Source organism: Patiria miniata, unplaced genomic scaffold, assembly GCF_015706575.1.
Source record: "Patiria miniata isolate m_02_andy unplaced genomic scaffold, ASM1570657v1 HiC_scaffold_1, whole genome shotgun sequence".
In the NCBI taxonomy this organism is placed as follows: domain Eukaryota; kingdom Metazoa; phylum Echinodermata; class Asteroidea; order Valvatida; family Asterinidae; genus Patiria; species Patiria miniata.
This window is the reverse complement of record NW_024037047.1, coordinates 27,502,235-27,518,982: the sequence shown is the minus strand read 5'-3', so window position 1 is coordinate 27,518,982 and position 16,748 is coordinate 27,502,235. Positions and strand designations below refer to the sequence as shown.

At 40.3% G+C, this 16,748-nt stretch overlaps 1 protein-coding gene across 1 annotated transcript; it reads right to left on the bottom strand.

Moving 5' to 3' along the window:
* Positions 1–1,246: 1,246 nt before the first annotated feature.
* Positions 1,247–14,963, bottom strand: LOC119732578 (lactadherin-like). The gene is made up of 10 exons (XM_038206150.1): positions 14,918–14,963; positions 13,011–13,286; positions 10,888–11,038; positions 9,447–9,615; positions 8,997–9,065; positions 5,522–5,630; positions 3,108–3,257; positions 2,458–2,599; positions 1,826–2,015; positions 1,247–1,390 (listed from the first exon to the last, which is right to left on the bottom strand). Exons 1-10 carry the CDS (start codon positions 14,961–14,963, stop codon positions 1,247–1,249), a joined length of 1,446 nt encoding a protein of 481 aa, XP_038062078.1.
* Between the last annotated feature and the right edge of the window lie 1,785 nt (positions 14,964–16,748).

Sequence of the window (16,748 nt, the reverse complement as noted above, 5' to 3'; positions counted from 1 at the left end):
TAAACAGTGTCTTGTGTCAAGACGATGAAAAACTGGGCAGTAGGCTGGAGCCGTGCAGGTCAAACAGAACATTTGCCTCACTTTTGCACAGAACCATAGTCCTACTGGACACGATATCTCAAAAATTAAGTGACGCATTGAAATCAACTTTGGCCATATCATTGGTTAGGAAAAGTAGACAAAAAAGACAGAAGATTTAGACAAAATATTATTTTTATTGGAAAAGGGCACTCGTGAAAAAAAGCAATCGCTTTCTGATTCCTATAATCGAATGCAAATGTGGAAAATCCCCTCAAATGTTTGATGAAACATGCATCTGGACTTTTTGGTATTGCTCAACTGAAAAGGAAGTCATCGTCGCATGCACCCTTTCAAAATTTGAGGTCCGTATTTGAATTGTGAAGTAGTTCATCATCAGAAGGTAATGTAGGTAACATCTTTCGACCAGCATAATGGCTTTCAAATTATGGATCGTTCGCCATCCTTTAAGTGTGATTCACATTAGGTATGCTGGGGTCGTCTGGCAAAGCTGGCTTCAAATTACCAAAGATATATAAGCACGCAATTATTTCATGTGCATCTTTAAATTTATTTCATAACAAACAAGAGATGTTTATTTCATGAACGTGATAAAAGGTATAACTTGGAACTGAAAGGAGCTGAAAAACTTGAAAGCATCTTAAATTCATAAGGCTGCTAAGGAAAAAATTGAAGAGTACAGGAAACATTTCTCATTTAAAATGACTAGTGAAAAAGTCAATTGACTAGTCCACAGTGGATTTTGCTTCCTACTAAGCACATATCCTTGGCTAACTAATTTCCTCTACTAAGAAGCTCTGTGACATTGGGTCCTATTCGAATATATTTATTTGAAGGATCGGGAGGGCCTTACTTAACTGGACAATTTCGGTAAGGTGCTGTTTAAAAAACGAACGCATTATTTTAACAACATCTATACAATTATTTTATATTTTAACAGCACTTATTTAAAACACTTACAATAGTACATTGAAATCTCCAGTACAATGTTCTGTTGACGTAAAATTATTGCAGATGGTATTTGTTATTTTAATAAAAGCCATCTAAACTAACTCCACTGAATTTTTAGTTTACAATAATTTCTTAGTTAAAGCATAACATTTAACGGCGCTTTTTTACAATTCTTTCAACTAACAATGTGAAAGAAATGAAACATTATGTACGTCCATTAATGCTCACATGTGCTGAAATTTTGCAATTAGCTGAACTAATTACGACATCCAAGCAACTCCAATCGCAGAGCAACAGCAATGAACCATTCAGTAGGCTCGATGCGCACTACCTTCGCCACCACACTCTCATCAAACAGGTTAGTGACCGGGGTGTTGGCATCAGTGTTACCCATGAACACCTGAAACGAAAAGGGGGTCGAAAAAGCTACCCGTCAGTTGATACTCACACATCTAGAATGCTTGCCTGTGTGAATTCAAACCAACAATTTAGGCTATATATAGTGACTAATGTTTAGCTTCTTTTATAAAATATATTCCTATGTAATGTGACACAATTCATTTACAACCAAGCCTTCCTGAAAGGTATTTAATAGACCGAGCGAGCATATACTGTGAACGTCCAGTTTAACATTCAACACTGGGAATTGACCGATTTTTTTTATTGTCAGATTTTAAAGCTATAGAATTACCTTTGCATAAAAAATAATAAGCAGAATGATGAACAGCAAAAAATGCAAATGCAAAATCATCAAAACAAGACAGAAGAATACCACTTCTTAATTCAAAATGAACTCAATAAAAAACAAAACAAGTGTCAGTTGTGATATAATTACCGTGATATTTCCGTTTCCACCTGTCACGTACTCGTAGTCAGGTGAGGGATGCTTCTTATACGCCACCTTGTAACTCTTCACATACCTAGGGCTGGCTGTGCCGGGCGGCTGCGTGCCTTGTGTGATGACGCCAGACACCACTAGCACTACACTCTCAACGAAGTTCACCTCGATCCGGGCATTGGAGGAGCTATGTACACGGAGTTGAGGAGGTCAAGAAATAATAAAGTGACAATTCCTCTGTAAGAGAGGCTCAGTGACGTATTTAGCAGGTTGGGAAGAGGTTGGGGAGGGCCCCGGCGACATTCTGTTCCCCGTCCTCTATAGAACTTTCAAATACGTCTGGCGTCTCCCATAAATTTGCCTTCCCCGACCACAAACCTAGCCGCGCTAATGGACACCTTTCCAATTGTGAATCTGTGATTTGAGATAAACATTCCCGAACCCTGCATTTTGGCGCAATGTTTAAACACAAATCCTAACGCGGGATTTCGTCAAAGTAAGCCCCGGTCAGCTATTGTCGTTCAATATGTACATCGGTATATGCATTTGCCATTACTTGCTGGAAGGATCTACGTTTATCTTGGGCAGGGTTTGGTATCAGGTTTGGCATTGTTTATACGGATACGAACCTTGTAGCTATCCATGCACCGTTGTTGTTCAGGCGGCCCTGCCGGGCAGACCAACCCCCGGCACTCATCGATGATCGGATTTGATTGTCAGTGATGGATCTGTCTTCAAGACCTAAGGCCTTCGGTGTCAAACACCCGCCATCTGTCGGTATAAGTAAAACGTCCATTTTTATTGTGATTTACTCACTGACATTATGGCTCAAATAAAAAAAAAAAAGAGGACAAGAACTCGCCGAAATTATCATGTGTTTTGGAAAAGTTGAAAATCAACACTGGCCCTTCCCAGGTACGGATCTCTGAAAGCAAATATAAATTACCAACAAAGTAGGTTTTTTTAGGGGTAGAGGTTTGTTATTGCATTATTCAAAAAGTAGTTTAGCTTCCTTTAGGCGGAATTCCTTCTCGAGCAAGAATTCGATTCATCATTAAAAAAAACATCTTTCCAAAAGAAAATTAAGTGATTGCCTTATTGTCGAAGTCGTATCCATTGTAGGCATAGATTATAGTATTAATAGAAATGTGAACAAATTAATGGTGTTTTGAAGGGAAAAAAAATCAAACCGCCCGTATGTCACCCGCGCGCAACAACATAGATCAAGTATTATTGTAACCAACACTTTGTCAAATCTTCGAATTTGGTCAACTGTTACCAGCTGGGGTAGATTCCTTCGTTCCCGGGCAACGCTCCCGTATCTCTCGCATGACTTGCTTCATCCAGTGATCCGGATTATCAGGATCAGGTTCCGGTGGGGGACCGAAGTAACATGTCCTCGCCTTGCTCTCCACAGAGACAAAGAGCGCTTTGGATTCAGAGAAAACGAAATATTAACTGATTTATTTAACCTGTTTATAGCCAGTTAGTTGACATGTTAGGGATAAACTAAAGTTTTGCTGAAATCTATTTTGTTTACGGGTTAAAGTTTTTAAACCCCAGTCAGAGCCACGAGGACTAACGAATTTCTTTGATTATTTTCCTAATAAGCCGTAATGAAATATTTTTCGAGACAGCTTAGATTTGTTTTTCATTTTTATGTTAAAATATGTTTTTACACGAACAAGTGTTTCTCATTTTGTCCACCTCGGAATCATAATACAACAATTAAATAAAAACTGTAAGATCCAAAGACGATGAAAATTCCTTTGCACGGACCAACCGCGGATTATTATTTATTACTTCGTTTCCACCTGATGTGGGCAGTAATCTCCATCTCGGTATCGATTTTATATTGATAGAAATTGTTATTAGACGCCATTCAAACCTGTCAACAGTCACTCATACTTCGTTTGGATATTGGTGACTGCATCCGGTGGTAGAGATATGAATAACAATTCGTGAGTTAATTTACGTGAGTAAAAACGGCAATTAATGCTTGCGGCACGTCATACAGCATATCAGCAGATATTGCTGTCACGCTCAGGACGAGAAAAGAAAGGGGGTATGAATGACATCTTATTAAGTACCGGTGTAGCGTGAATATCCGACTCCATGAAATGTGGACTCATTGGTAGTACTGCGCACGCGTGAGTACAATACTATGCTATCTTTAGGATCGTTTCGGGAGAGTGACATGTCATGTGTGAGGGATCAACCAATAATAGGGGAATAGGGGTCCGATTTTCATAGGAGTCGGATTTTCATGTGACACCGTCACTCACACGAACCGTGTAATATAGCAAACACGCTTCTGAAACCAACATTGACGTGTTTACTGCTTGCGTCATATGCACATGGCGAGGAATTCTACCAATAGCAATCGTCCACCTCCAACGCGCCAGAACGTACAGCCAATCAGATGTTTTCATACGTGTATACACATGGTATGCCCTTTATACTTGTCTCCAGAATATTTTTTAAAGATCTTTCTTAAACCTGCCCTATATCTATTTTCCTATTATATTTTGCGAATATTAAAAAATAACATATTTTTTTCAGGCAAAGCTATCCGCATAGTAAATTATGCTCTACTGTAAAATTAAGCATGTTTTAGCTCTGTCTTCATTAGAGTTTTGTCGATGAACGTATTGATAGCTGAGGACGGTGGTTTTAGAAGGATTTACATGTCCACAAGTCAGGATTCTACAATTCTACTTCCCTTCAATTGTGACGTATAAAACCATTTATACCAAACAATATTATCACATTCATAAATACCTTTTCGGTAAAATACATTCTTTCCCGTCCAAAAATCAAAACAAGTCAAAAACTAGACATTGCTATTCATTTTGTTCAAAAATTTTACTTCATGTTGTATTAAACACCCCTCTGACTATAATATGAAATGTCCCTCTATAATTCTTTACCTAATAAGGAGATGGGTGCGCGCGTCGCGCATACTGCGCAATGTCGCGCAAAACGCAGCTGGGTGAGTGTAGAGAGAATTTCGGAATTTGAAATTCTGATTCACTGATAGTAGGCCTATTGCGTATGCCTACGTGAGGAATATGAAGTTCAACCAATGAAATGTTAAATGGTACAAGATTTCGGGGAGACCGAATTTCATTTGACACTGGAAAAGTGTTTAAGACCAGCCAGCCATGTCTTTATCATCCGTTTAGGGCCGGCCACCTGACGGGCTCTCGTTCAGTAGGAATGGGTAAACTGTATTAGGTATTTATGAATCACAAGTAAAGCCCAAATTATATTTTCCAGCTTGAAAACAGACCAGACGTACTACAGCTGTCGTAAGCTAAGTATGCAATTTTGACTATAGTTTTACAGTCAAATCTAAATAGTTGGTGTTTTTCCCCATCAGACTAAACGAAATGCCGAATGCTAAAGGGTATCTCTCTAAATTACAAATAGTAACACTAGGGACTAGATGTTTTAGTGAGAAAATTACCTTCGTTTTTGATTGAAATGGCTTGAAAAAAAACCCCACTTCAGTCGAAGCTCGAGTGAAAGTCCATCTTTTCGATTGAAGGAATTTCACTCAAAACATTTAGTCCCATAGTTTCCGAATTTTGAGTTGAATTTTCTCTCGAATGGAGTGAATGTTCACGCAATGGTATCCAGAGAGTATGCACATCTTATCTGGCATGTATGTGATTGGTGTGCACGGCTTACCTGTGAGTGCTGATGCCACCAGCAGACAACGCACCGCTCCGTCCATTCTACCTGATGCAAGTGATAAGGATCGTGTGCTGCGAGCGCCCGGATCGCTTATGTCGAAAAACTATACGTAGACAATAAGAGAGTCTGACGTCACTATGAATGAGCCGTTGATCCAATCAAAACGTATAACATCTGTTGCAAATTCTTAATCAGCTTCTCTTGGTGTAACTGTTAATTTCGACTCCTTATTTTGTTCTATTTAATACCATGTGGATGGTCATAAATTAAACACTTTAAAAAACAACCAAAGAAATCAAGATCGGAAACAGAGTATGCATTTTCACGCACACACCCTCACGTCTAATCTTGAAGAAGTGTTGGAATAATTATTTAGGCAATTTTTGTTTTATATTTTTGGATTTTAAAGAGTCCTCTGTTGCTATTCCTGATGTCGACACCCCGGCCACTAACATGTTTGATGAGGGTAAGGCGGCGACGGTAGTGCGCATTGAGCCTACTGGGTGGTATAATGGTATTGGTCTGCGACTAGAGTTGTTTGGGTGTCGTCATACTTAGTTCAGATGAGTACAATACGTTTTAGTGCAAATAATCTATTACTCATAGTATTTTCACAGAACAATGAATTGTATTATGGTAGTGAAAATTATTCTGATGGAGTATCACCATGTAAGAAAACAATGTTCAGTGGGTCTGATTTAATAAGCCATTTCGGTTTTCCAACTGCGCATGTGTACATCAAGATTTGAATCTCTCCTTTCGATATAAACCATGAATGTGCCGTATGCGTGCAAAGTCACAGCGGGTACCATCACAATTTAAAAAAATTGCCTTCATCTACAGTAAGCACAACATTTGAAGAGAAAAAAAATTGACAGAGATTTGTGCGAATGAAATTTCAATAGTATTTTTAATTGCATGAAAGCTTGCAGAACGGAGCGTGGGTAATACCATAAGCAGACGAAGGTAATACTCAAGATAATATCGTAATTTCCTATTTTAACGCAATGCACACTCGCTCATCTAATTCGAGTTCCAGTTCAACTTGTAGTAAGATGGAGCAAATCAAGCGACACGAAACAAAAGGTATACAGTTATTGCTCATGGTATTTTATTCAAGAAGTACATAACTTATCACGATTAAAAAAAAAAGGAAAAGGACATTGGATTTCCATTGATGGGATCACGATTGCGGTCTTTTCCCTCCCCGCAGTGGGAAATGTGTATTTAATTTAGATTGCCTAACCTATCGATATTGGGAAATACAATATTATACATATCAGGTTTCCAAGTGGTCAAAGATAAATCAGTTTATTGAGTACCAAAGTGTGATGTCAGTTGTATTAGTTCTGTTTCACGCGTTGGTTCACGCGCTGATGTCTTCACACCCTGATAATAATTGATATAGGCTATGCGCGTGAACCTATGTGCAGTACATTTCGGTACTCTCTTGCGTATGTGTGGGAAAAGTACCTGGATGAATAGATTGACGAAATATACTATTGTATTGTATCCTATATCGTATTATGACAAGACAAATTTGAATGGGGCATGTGACACCAAATTTGCCGATATACTATCTGTACCGAGGCGTAGGGGTGCACACCATCTAATTCTTGTGCTCTGCATAGTGTTGGAGCAGAGCCGTATTAAGAGAGAGTTGTGACAACTTCAGACTGTTGAACCATAATGGTCTTTCATTATGTGTACAGTACAGCGTGTGACTATTGTGTGCGAATTTATTATGTGCATTGATGCATAATCCGCCATTTTGTTTCCAAACAGTGCGACCCTCATGTCGCAACTCTCTCTATATATGGCTGTGTGCTGAAGTTTGGACACTATCCGGCAAAAGGTGGCGCTATTCGTTGTGGCATATTTACCGCGCCTACGGTTGCAGGCCAGTAAATCGGTCCAAAATCGCCTACGCCAGCCAAATCACGATTTGTTTGCCCTCGAAATCTTCGTTATTTGAACATATTGTGGGCCATAAAGTTGAGGGTTTGTAAAAAATATGGGTGGAAGCCAGGCACAGGACTGTGAGATTGTAGATTTGTGCTATTTGGATGAAATTGGAGCACTAAAAGCGCTCTATTTTGCAATAGAGTGAAGGTGTCGTTTTCAAAATGGCGATGGGCGTCAGGACCATTTAAGGGGTGATCATCTTCGGATGGAAATTTTTCCGAAAAGTCATCAGTTAACCCCCACAAATTGAAAAGAAAATGAAAGATGATGAAATTAGCCTCAATTTGATGTGTGTCTCGAACACCTTGGAGAGTTGTTAGTAATTTTCATGATTTTTTTGAAGTGGGGGCATTTATCATTGGAGTCTATATATGACAGTTTATTTACTAGTCTGCAATTCTACAGACCCACGATTTTGCCAAAAGGACGACGTTGACGTGCCATATCCCACACCCCGTATAGCGACGCCCATGTTGCAAATAATTCATAAACGTTATTAAACATTCTATGGATAATAACCTATTTTGAATACACTAAATAAATGTAAGTAAATGTAAAAGGAAACAGCACACTATACGTAATACATAATCATACATTTTTGATATCGTCAATATACAGGCATTATAACAAACTTAAATAACACTCTTCTATTTCAAAACAGTTCAGCCACAAATTACCCAAAACCACATACATGTACGTTACTGCGTGTACGTTATTCAATTTTGTATTCGTGAGGTGATTTTTTTTCTGTCGGTTATGCATTACGGTTTTGGGATCTGGACCCCATTTCATGGCTGTACTTACCACATAATTCCGCGCTTACGATCGCCATTTTGTGGTAACCGCGCTAGCAAACAACAATGTGCTAACCCTGTATCAGAATCTGGAATGTATCCAAGCGCAAAAGCCAAACTTCCTGGCTACGCTTACCTTAAGCATGAAATTTTGTGCTACAGTAAGCACGGATTATTCGCTAACGGTAGGCAAAGCCATTAAATTGGGCCCTGATCGATCTCCATAAGATTTTCGAAAAACTCGCTCGGTCAAGGAACGGGTTTAAACACGATTTTTTGTGAAGAACAATTTAATAATTTTACAACATTGTAACTAGTGCATTTACACCCGGGAGAGCTTTTAATTAATAATACAAACACAGCCAAACCTACGCGAAGCATCCAAGTATTATTTTGTATTTTCATCCATTTTGTTTGGGGTCACAAACACTGATTTTACAAATGTGATCTCACACAATGACTAGTTCTAAATATTCGGTTCACTTTCAGCTATTAGCAATAAATCGTCATACCAAATCAAATGACGTTAGCATCCTGATCACCAATCGCATTTATCGCTTCATATTTTGATTGGTCTTCCTTTGGTGTGGGAAAAGAAACACTATTGATCAAACTCAATTGCAAAGGCTGAATTAATCGCGGCGACATCCAAGCAACTCGAATCGCAGAGCAACACCAAAATGATAGGTAATGGGCTTAATGCGCACTACCGTCGCCACCACACTCTCATCAAACAGGTTAGTGACAGGGGTGTGGTCATCAGTGTTACCCGTGAACACCTGAAACGACAATCGAATACCAACACCGTTTGCGAAATGAACTGAAAAAAAACCCCATGTTCTAAAAGTAACAAATGATACGGTCTTCGAAACAAGTTGAACGAATTGCATGTCTTTGGGTATAGTCTATGACGTCTTTTGGTCAGATCTACGACGAGAGTTGTTCTGTGCTGCCTGGACAATATTACAATGGAGTTCAACATGTTCCAAAACGTTAACAAACGTTCTTGTTTGTCTTTCCTATAAACCGGAAAGAACAAGGAACGAGAACGGGTTGGACAGAATGTACGTGACATGAATCCAACGGCCAGATAAATCGGGAAAATTTCACAAGACGTTTAAAACTGTTTGAAGAAGCTTGTTAGCATTGTGATATTTTACCTTAATGTTTCCGCTTTCGTCAGTTACGTGTCTGTAGCCTGATGAGGGCTGCTTTTGATAGTCCACCTTGTACGATGTCACATAATCATCGAAGATGCCTCCTTGGGTGATAACACCCGACACCACTGTGCTCTCAACGAGGTTTACCTCGATCCAGTCAATGCTAGAGCTATGTACACAGACAAAAATGAGGAGTAATTGAAATGACACAAATTTGCAAGCAAACTCGCAGGAGAATTCTGGAATACGAAGAAAAACAATGGGATAGAGTAATAGTTGTATACCTACATTCCTCATTATATCATGGTAAAAGGGGGGACTTTGAATGTAAAGGTTCCTCTGAATTTTGTTTTTTTGTTGTGGCATCAGCGGAACTCAATCTGCGTCTAGCAATCAAGTACAAAATAGTCCAAAATATCTTATTTAATGAAGATAAATAAAATAACTTGGCTAGGCTACTTTGAACACGGAAGTTGATGGTCCCGGATTTGGTTTGTAAGTATTTTTTTTAAAATCTCGCGGCAAAGGAAAGACCAGTAGCATAGACGTATCGACTCTGTGCTGGAAGGAGAGAGGTCGCGTTTATATAGACCGTGTTTAAATGGACCTATCGCCGATTGCGAGTTGTCCACGCCCCTTACAAACCTACTTATTTGGAACGTCAAGTTTTGTTCGTCTCAGATTTTGCGCGCTCCGCGTCCATTTTGTGTATCGCGTAATTAATATTTCACAAGCTGCATGCTTTGACGCGAGTAATAGGTAAAGTTCTTGGCTACAACTGAAATTACTCACGCGCTTAGCGGCTGCAGCCGCTTCCCATAGACTCGGCCGTTCAAGGCGTAGGAAAGTAATTCGGACGCAGCTATACTAAGCATGGACGTCCCATGGAAAGAAAACTATTCGATGGTGAATTTCCGGTGAAGTAAATAAAATAAGAAAAAAAACCAGAACTCGTGAAAATGTTGTGGGGTAAATTACCTTTCGCCTATGTTTTAGGCCGTTTACTACGTTATAAGTTTTACGGCATCTTTAATGGCAAAAACATGAAGCGTTAGCTATTGTTCAAATCAAGTTTCTCTATTGACTACCTCGTCAGAAGAGAAGAGTCTCCACATGTCTTTGACATCTACGAATAAGCATGCCAGCAGAGAGGGCGCCCTCTGTCGATCATTCTGGTACCCCAATGGTGCATCCTACCCCCTAAAGAGTATTGCTCCCCTTGTACCATTACATGTAGTGACGAGTGTATCAGAATAAGCCTCTGTACTAATGACGTCACACTTTGTTTACATATGCATTTTCCTATGGAGCCAGCGGGGGTCCACGGTCCACTGAGCACCATAGGAAAGCACACACGTAACTAAAGCATTACGTCATTAGTACAGATCGAGGCTTACTTCAGCCCGAAATACCAGGTTGAGGTATTCCCTTTCATACGTACTCCGAGCCTGCGGCTACCCATGCGTAACCATCATCGTTGAGTCGTGCATTAGTAGCAAGGCAGCAAGATGATCTACTGCTGGACGCTCTGATGCGATTATCAGGGATTGTGCCGTCCTCCATACCGAGGGCTCCTGGAGTTGAACATTCAGCTGTAGTTGCAAATAAAAACAGAATATAATAATAATATTGCCCAAAATTCCAAATTCCTATTCACAATCAGTTTTATAATTATTACTAAGTCTTGTATATTACTTTTAAGTAATATTTTTTAATATTACTTGTATTACTTGTACGCAATATTTTTCTTTCTTTCTTTATATATTTTGTATTTATTAAAACAAATCGGCGGGGGGGGGGGGGGGAGGAGGGGAATCCAGTTGATTCTGCTAACTGGGTAAATGTATAAAGACGGAGGAAGTTTGAAAACAAATATTTTGGTTTGGAGTTGGTAAGTAGCCTAGACCCAGACACTAAAAAATAAACAGTCTTTTACAAACTATCGATTAATATATCTCTCAAAGTGTCTTTTGAGAGAGAGAGAGAAAACGCACAGCGATTGCACAGACTGAACCCCGAATGCACAGATTGATTCAAAGGCATTGGTGCTATAACGTTGCAAAGAATGGACTTTTTCAGATAAGCTTGGCACCCTCTGGCGACACGGTGAGCAGCAATGCTGATGCCACTGTTAGCAATACAGAGAGAATGCAATGGGATATTGTGCTTCCTCCAGACTTGCAAAAACAATTACTACAGGGTGAGCAAAAAAAGCTAAACCTAAAATGTCGGGACTATTGTTTTAGTGAAGTTGTGCATGTACAACTTTGAAAATCTAGGATATAAAAGCCAAATTCATAGGCTTTCTTTTAGTACAAGATTTATTCAAATCACTTTTTAACTTTTCAAGTTACGGAATTTTAAACACAACCACCGTTTTAAAGTTCTGTCCACGAATAAAAAAAAAAAGGTGTGCGTTCTTTCAGCTAAAAGCGAAAACAATTCACACACTGAAAGAACACCTACCTCCTTGTGTTCCGTGGACAGAACTTTAAAACAATTGTTGTGTTTAAAATTCCGTAACTTAAAAAGTACATAAGTGATTTTAGTGGTTCTTGTACAAAAAGAAAGCCTATGAATGGGGCATTTATATCCTAGATTTTCAAAGTGCTACTAGCAGAACTTCACTAAAATAGTAGTCCCGACATTTGGTTATCGCTTTTTTGGACTTTCATCATCTGTTATTTTCTGTTCCATTTCGTATTGTTCGGAGTCAACCAATGACTTTTGGTAGAAAATTCCATCCAAAGATTTAACCCCTAATAGTCCTGATTCCCATCGCTATTTTGAAAAGAATGCCTACACTCCTGTGGAAAATAGAGCAGTTCTAAGGCATGTCATCCCAATTTCCAAGAAACACGATTTTGCAACCGTCAAGATCGTGGCCCTAAAAATGCTCTAATACCGGAGAATATGAGGGTATGGAAATCGTGATTTGGCCGGCGCAGCAATTTCGGGCCTACTTGCTGGCCTGGACCAATATGCGCACAGCAAAATATGTGCATTAAATTTCCATACAGAGGGTCAATGACAGCTCGGCTAGATCTTTTACTGTTTAAATTCAATGAAACAATGACATTATCCATTTTGGAATATTTGCAGAGGAAACCAGACAAAATATTACCAATCATTATTTCAGAAAAACAATCTTCATTTTTCGAAACTGAAAATCTGACTGTAAAAATAATGTTTCAATCCTAAGAAAACAAAACTAAAAATCTCATGTGCAATCACTGCTTCTCATTCAGCACAATACCTTCAAAAGGTAATCAGAGAACAGCTGCTGTAACAACGGATTTTTTTAATGCAAAATAAGCATAATTTCTTAATGCAAAGATAAAATAATATCGAATTTGTTTTTCGCTGTTATGCGATTTTTAATTGCTTTTTTTAAGAGAGAAAAGGAATAAATCCAGGTAACTTTCTTTTTGGGTTCTCTCGTACCGTTTTCGGCAGGTTTCGCCGTACCGGCTGGGGTAGGTTTCCCCGTTCCAGCTGTGGTAGGTTTCTCCGTACCAGCTGGGGTAGGTTTCTCCGTACCAGCTGTGGTAGGTTTCTCCGTACCAGCTGTGGTAGGTTTCTCCGTATCAGCTGAGGTAGGTTTCGCCGTACCAGCTGGGGTAAGTTTACCCATATCGGCTGTGCCAGGTTTCTCCGTGCTAGCTTTGGTAGGTTTCCCCGTATCAGCTGAAATAGGTTGCCTCTTTACCGGTCCCGGGCAACGCTCCCGTATCTTCTCCATGACTTGCTTCATCCAGTGATCCGGATGATCAGGATCAAGTTCCGGTGGGGGACCGAAGTAACACACCCTCGCCTTGCTCGACACACCAGCCAAGAGCACTTTGGATAAAAAAAAATAATACTGTGAATTGAAGATTGCTCTCTGAAACATCGAACCTTACATTTGAAACAAGGCAATCAAGGGCGGATGGAGAAAGAACCAAACTCTCAGGGGACGTGGTGTGGATTTAGGGCCAGCCTGCCATTGTACATTCAAAAAAGGCGGGGGGGGGGTCTGGAGGTACCCACCTAACGCGAGGCTTTCCTACTTCTATCTCTGTTTATATTGCACAAGTTCATGGAGGAAAGGGGATGAGTAGAATCAATTTTGATTGGTCGTCTTCACTCGTCTTCTGAATCGATTACTTAAAAAAATTGACACTTGTGGGGGGGGGGGGGGGCATGGCATGTGCTGCCCTGGATCTGCTTTTGTTAAAAATGAATAGCCAATAAGGTTATCATGACATGCCAAATTTTGTGGTTTTTTTCACTTAAACTTACCATTTACAGAAATGAGATCTCACCACACTTTTCATAATTTATAAAAGTAAAAAGCAGCGAAGACACGCGAAGCTATTAGCAACATTCAGAAATGATTGCGACCGAGTTGAAATCGAGCATTATTTTGAGAAAAATTAAACATCTTTTAAGTCCCACTACACCATTGGCTCTGAAAAACAAGACAGATACTGCAATCCTCAGCAGCTCTTTGCAGACTTATCCAGTGGTTTTCAGTCATCCATAGGCGACATCATAATTCGAAAACGTTTGAAACCAATTCCGAACACATGATCGCTGCCCATTATTTTGACATGAGCCCTTCAATGGCGAAGGCGCTGTGCTTTAGCTATTGTACAGAGTAAAGATTCCATGACGGATTATCAGAACAATAGCCAGCATAGCCTTGGTCAATGCTCTCGTCGTTATTCGTCCCGTACACGGTCAATCGTCGGCATATATCCTCACGCGCTATGCACATGCATGTAAAAATACAGCGCGAACAGCGACCTCATGCGGCCACTATTTGTTTATGCAAATCAGTTGAGGACGATCTCGAGCCTTGGTTCAGTCGTCGGCAAAAGCTTATGTTTTTCTTTATTTTGCGCTGGATTTCTAGCGCACGACCTCGTATGCGAATACAGATAAGTTTAGGCGGGGCTAATATGTGGAGTGTCCAATCACACCTTGGTAAATCCGGACGTCATCAAATTATTTGCAGCTATTCGCCTTTTGCGGACGTGACAGGAACCACAGTTTATGTGCATTAGTGCCATGTGCAGAGACACACAACGTGTACGTGTATGGATTATGTACGGTGCCACGTTTCACTATGCAAGTTTCCACGCAACGATCGACCAATAAGAAAACGACATTTAAGGTCAGCTAAGGCTATTAACATAATGAGCACCACCCCAAAAACCTCACATGGACGATTGAACCAAGGCTCGATCTCGATCGTCCCCAACTGATTTGCATATAAAAATAGTGGCCGCGTGAGGTCGCTGTTCGTGCTGTAATTTTACATGCATGTGCATAGCGCGTGAGGATATATGCCGACGATTGACCGCGTACGGGACGAATAACGACGAGAGCATTGACCAAGGCTATAGCCAGCACAATGCCTTCGCCATCGAATGGGGCCTTTGTGCTAGTGAAAGGGCTAATAAGGATTCAAAGTATCTCAAACTTACCCGTCATTGCTGACAGCATCAGAACCAAAGCTGCAGCTCCGTCCATTCTGCCAGAGTCAGTTAGGTTCTTCTTTGTATTTATCTCCGACTCACACACCACACCAAACCGCGCAGGCAGAAACGCACGAAGCCTGTACGCCAAAAGCCTGAACTTGGAATCAAGCTCCAAACGTTAACTGATGCAATGACTGAGAATATTTACGTGGATCACACACTACCGTGTAATCAAACATCGGCTTACCTAAGACATCACGCAGACACCATCCAAAAGGCTGACGTCATTGGCAGCCAATTAGGAATGAACCTCAACTTGAGTTGAGGGTCGAAACTTTTCAGATTGGTTCAAACTCCAGTATGGGCGGAGGCGCGGAGCTAATACAGGAAGCGGGTGAAACGATCCGACACCCTTTGAGAACTCCCGAGTAATGACGGTTTCTGGGTTAACGAATTTGAAATTGGAATCGCGTGATGATTACCACGGCAGTCGCAAACAGTCAGAAATCGATACGAAACGGCGAGGCATCGCGTGCGATAGAAATCTACATCCGGTAATAAGCATAGAATTCCTCGTGGCAATCAAGGTTTGGTCCCGATTTCGAAACGCCGATAACAACTAGAATCAAAAGGCTCTTTAGAAAACGATCCACAGCGAGTTACTATACGGAGAATTCTTGAAGATATTGCAATTACGGTACTTTGCCCTTGACATTCATAGTGTGCGTACCACACAGCCGCAGGCAATTATATACCTCTTCATGGATTCCATTTGCCGAAGATGACCAAAAAACAAGACCTTCATTCAAAATCTCCCACACCGCTGGCCCGTTTTCTTGGCTGTGTAACTTTGAATCCTCATACATAACTGGTTGCCATGCGTATATACATAATTTTTTTCAGCCGTTATACATATTTTTTGGCCATTGTATTCTTTATGGTCGTGCATGACAAGATAATACGAAAGAACGTGAATAATGAAGTTGAAAGTAATAGTGTGTATTCGGTTCATATATTAAAAACGGCCTTTTCACACGATCTTAAAATCCCCGTTTTGGACCCAGGTCGTATTTTGTATTTTTAACGCTTTTTTTTTTTTTTTATTGTATTGGGACTGAATGCCTGTGGGCAATAGTAGGTTCACTTTTTAAATTCCAGTCATCATGTTCATTGTGTTTTTCTGTTGTGATGGCAAATAAATAATAATAAAAATACTAATAACACGGAGATTTCAGAAACCCCTTTCACACTAGCAAGAATTCAACACGGTTGGGTAAAATCCAACAATGGTCGGAACCAGGGTTGAGAGCCTCTATCCAGACAGAACATCCATAATCTACAGTTGATCCGTGTACACTCTGGTGTAGGCCTAAGTGGTGTGAACAGCCAGCCCTGCCTACCTGTATTCGATGGAACCCGCATCCGATATCAGTACGGGTACGCGAGACAATAGTGTGAAAAAGGCCTGGAGCCCAATACGTTGATGACGGTTGGGCTTACTACTACAAGGGCGGATGCAGAACCAAATTTTCCGGCAAGAGGGCTCGTGTAGTTTGCTTTCAAAACGGGGAGTGGGATTAATATTCGTCAACGGCTCCAGGAATTGACACTCGTATTTTACAGGGGCGTATTTTACACACCTGCGTTATTTTCTTTTTTCAAAAACTGACACTGATCTTAATTTCAACAGTAAAACATGTCAACAGTAATTTTGTGTAAGTCCACAAGTGCACGGTTGGATTAACTTCGTGTCAAACCTTTCAAGGCATTTTTCTCCAAATTGTATCGATGCAAAATGCCTGCGTGTCAGTTCGTGAAAACCAAATTCATTCCATTT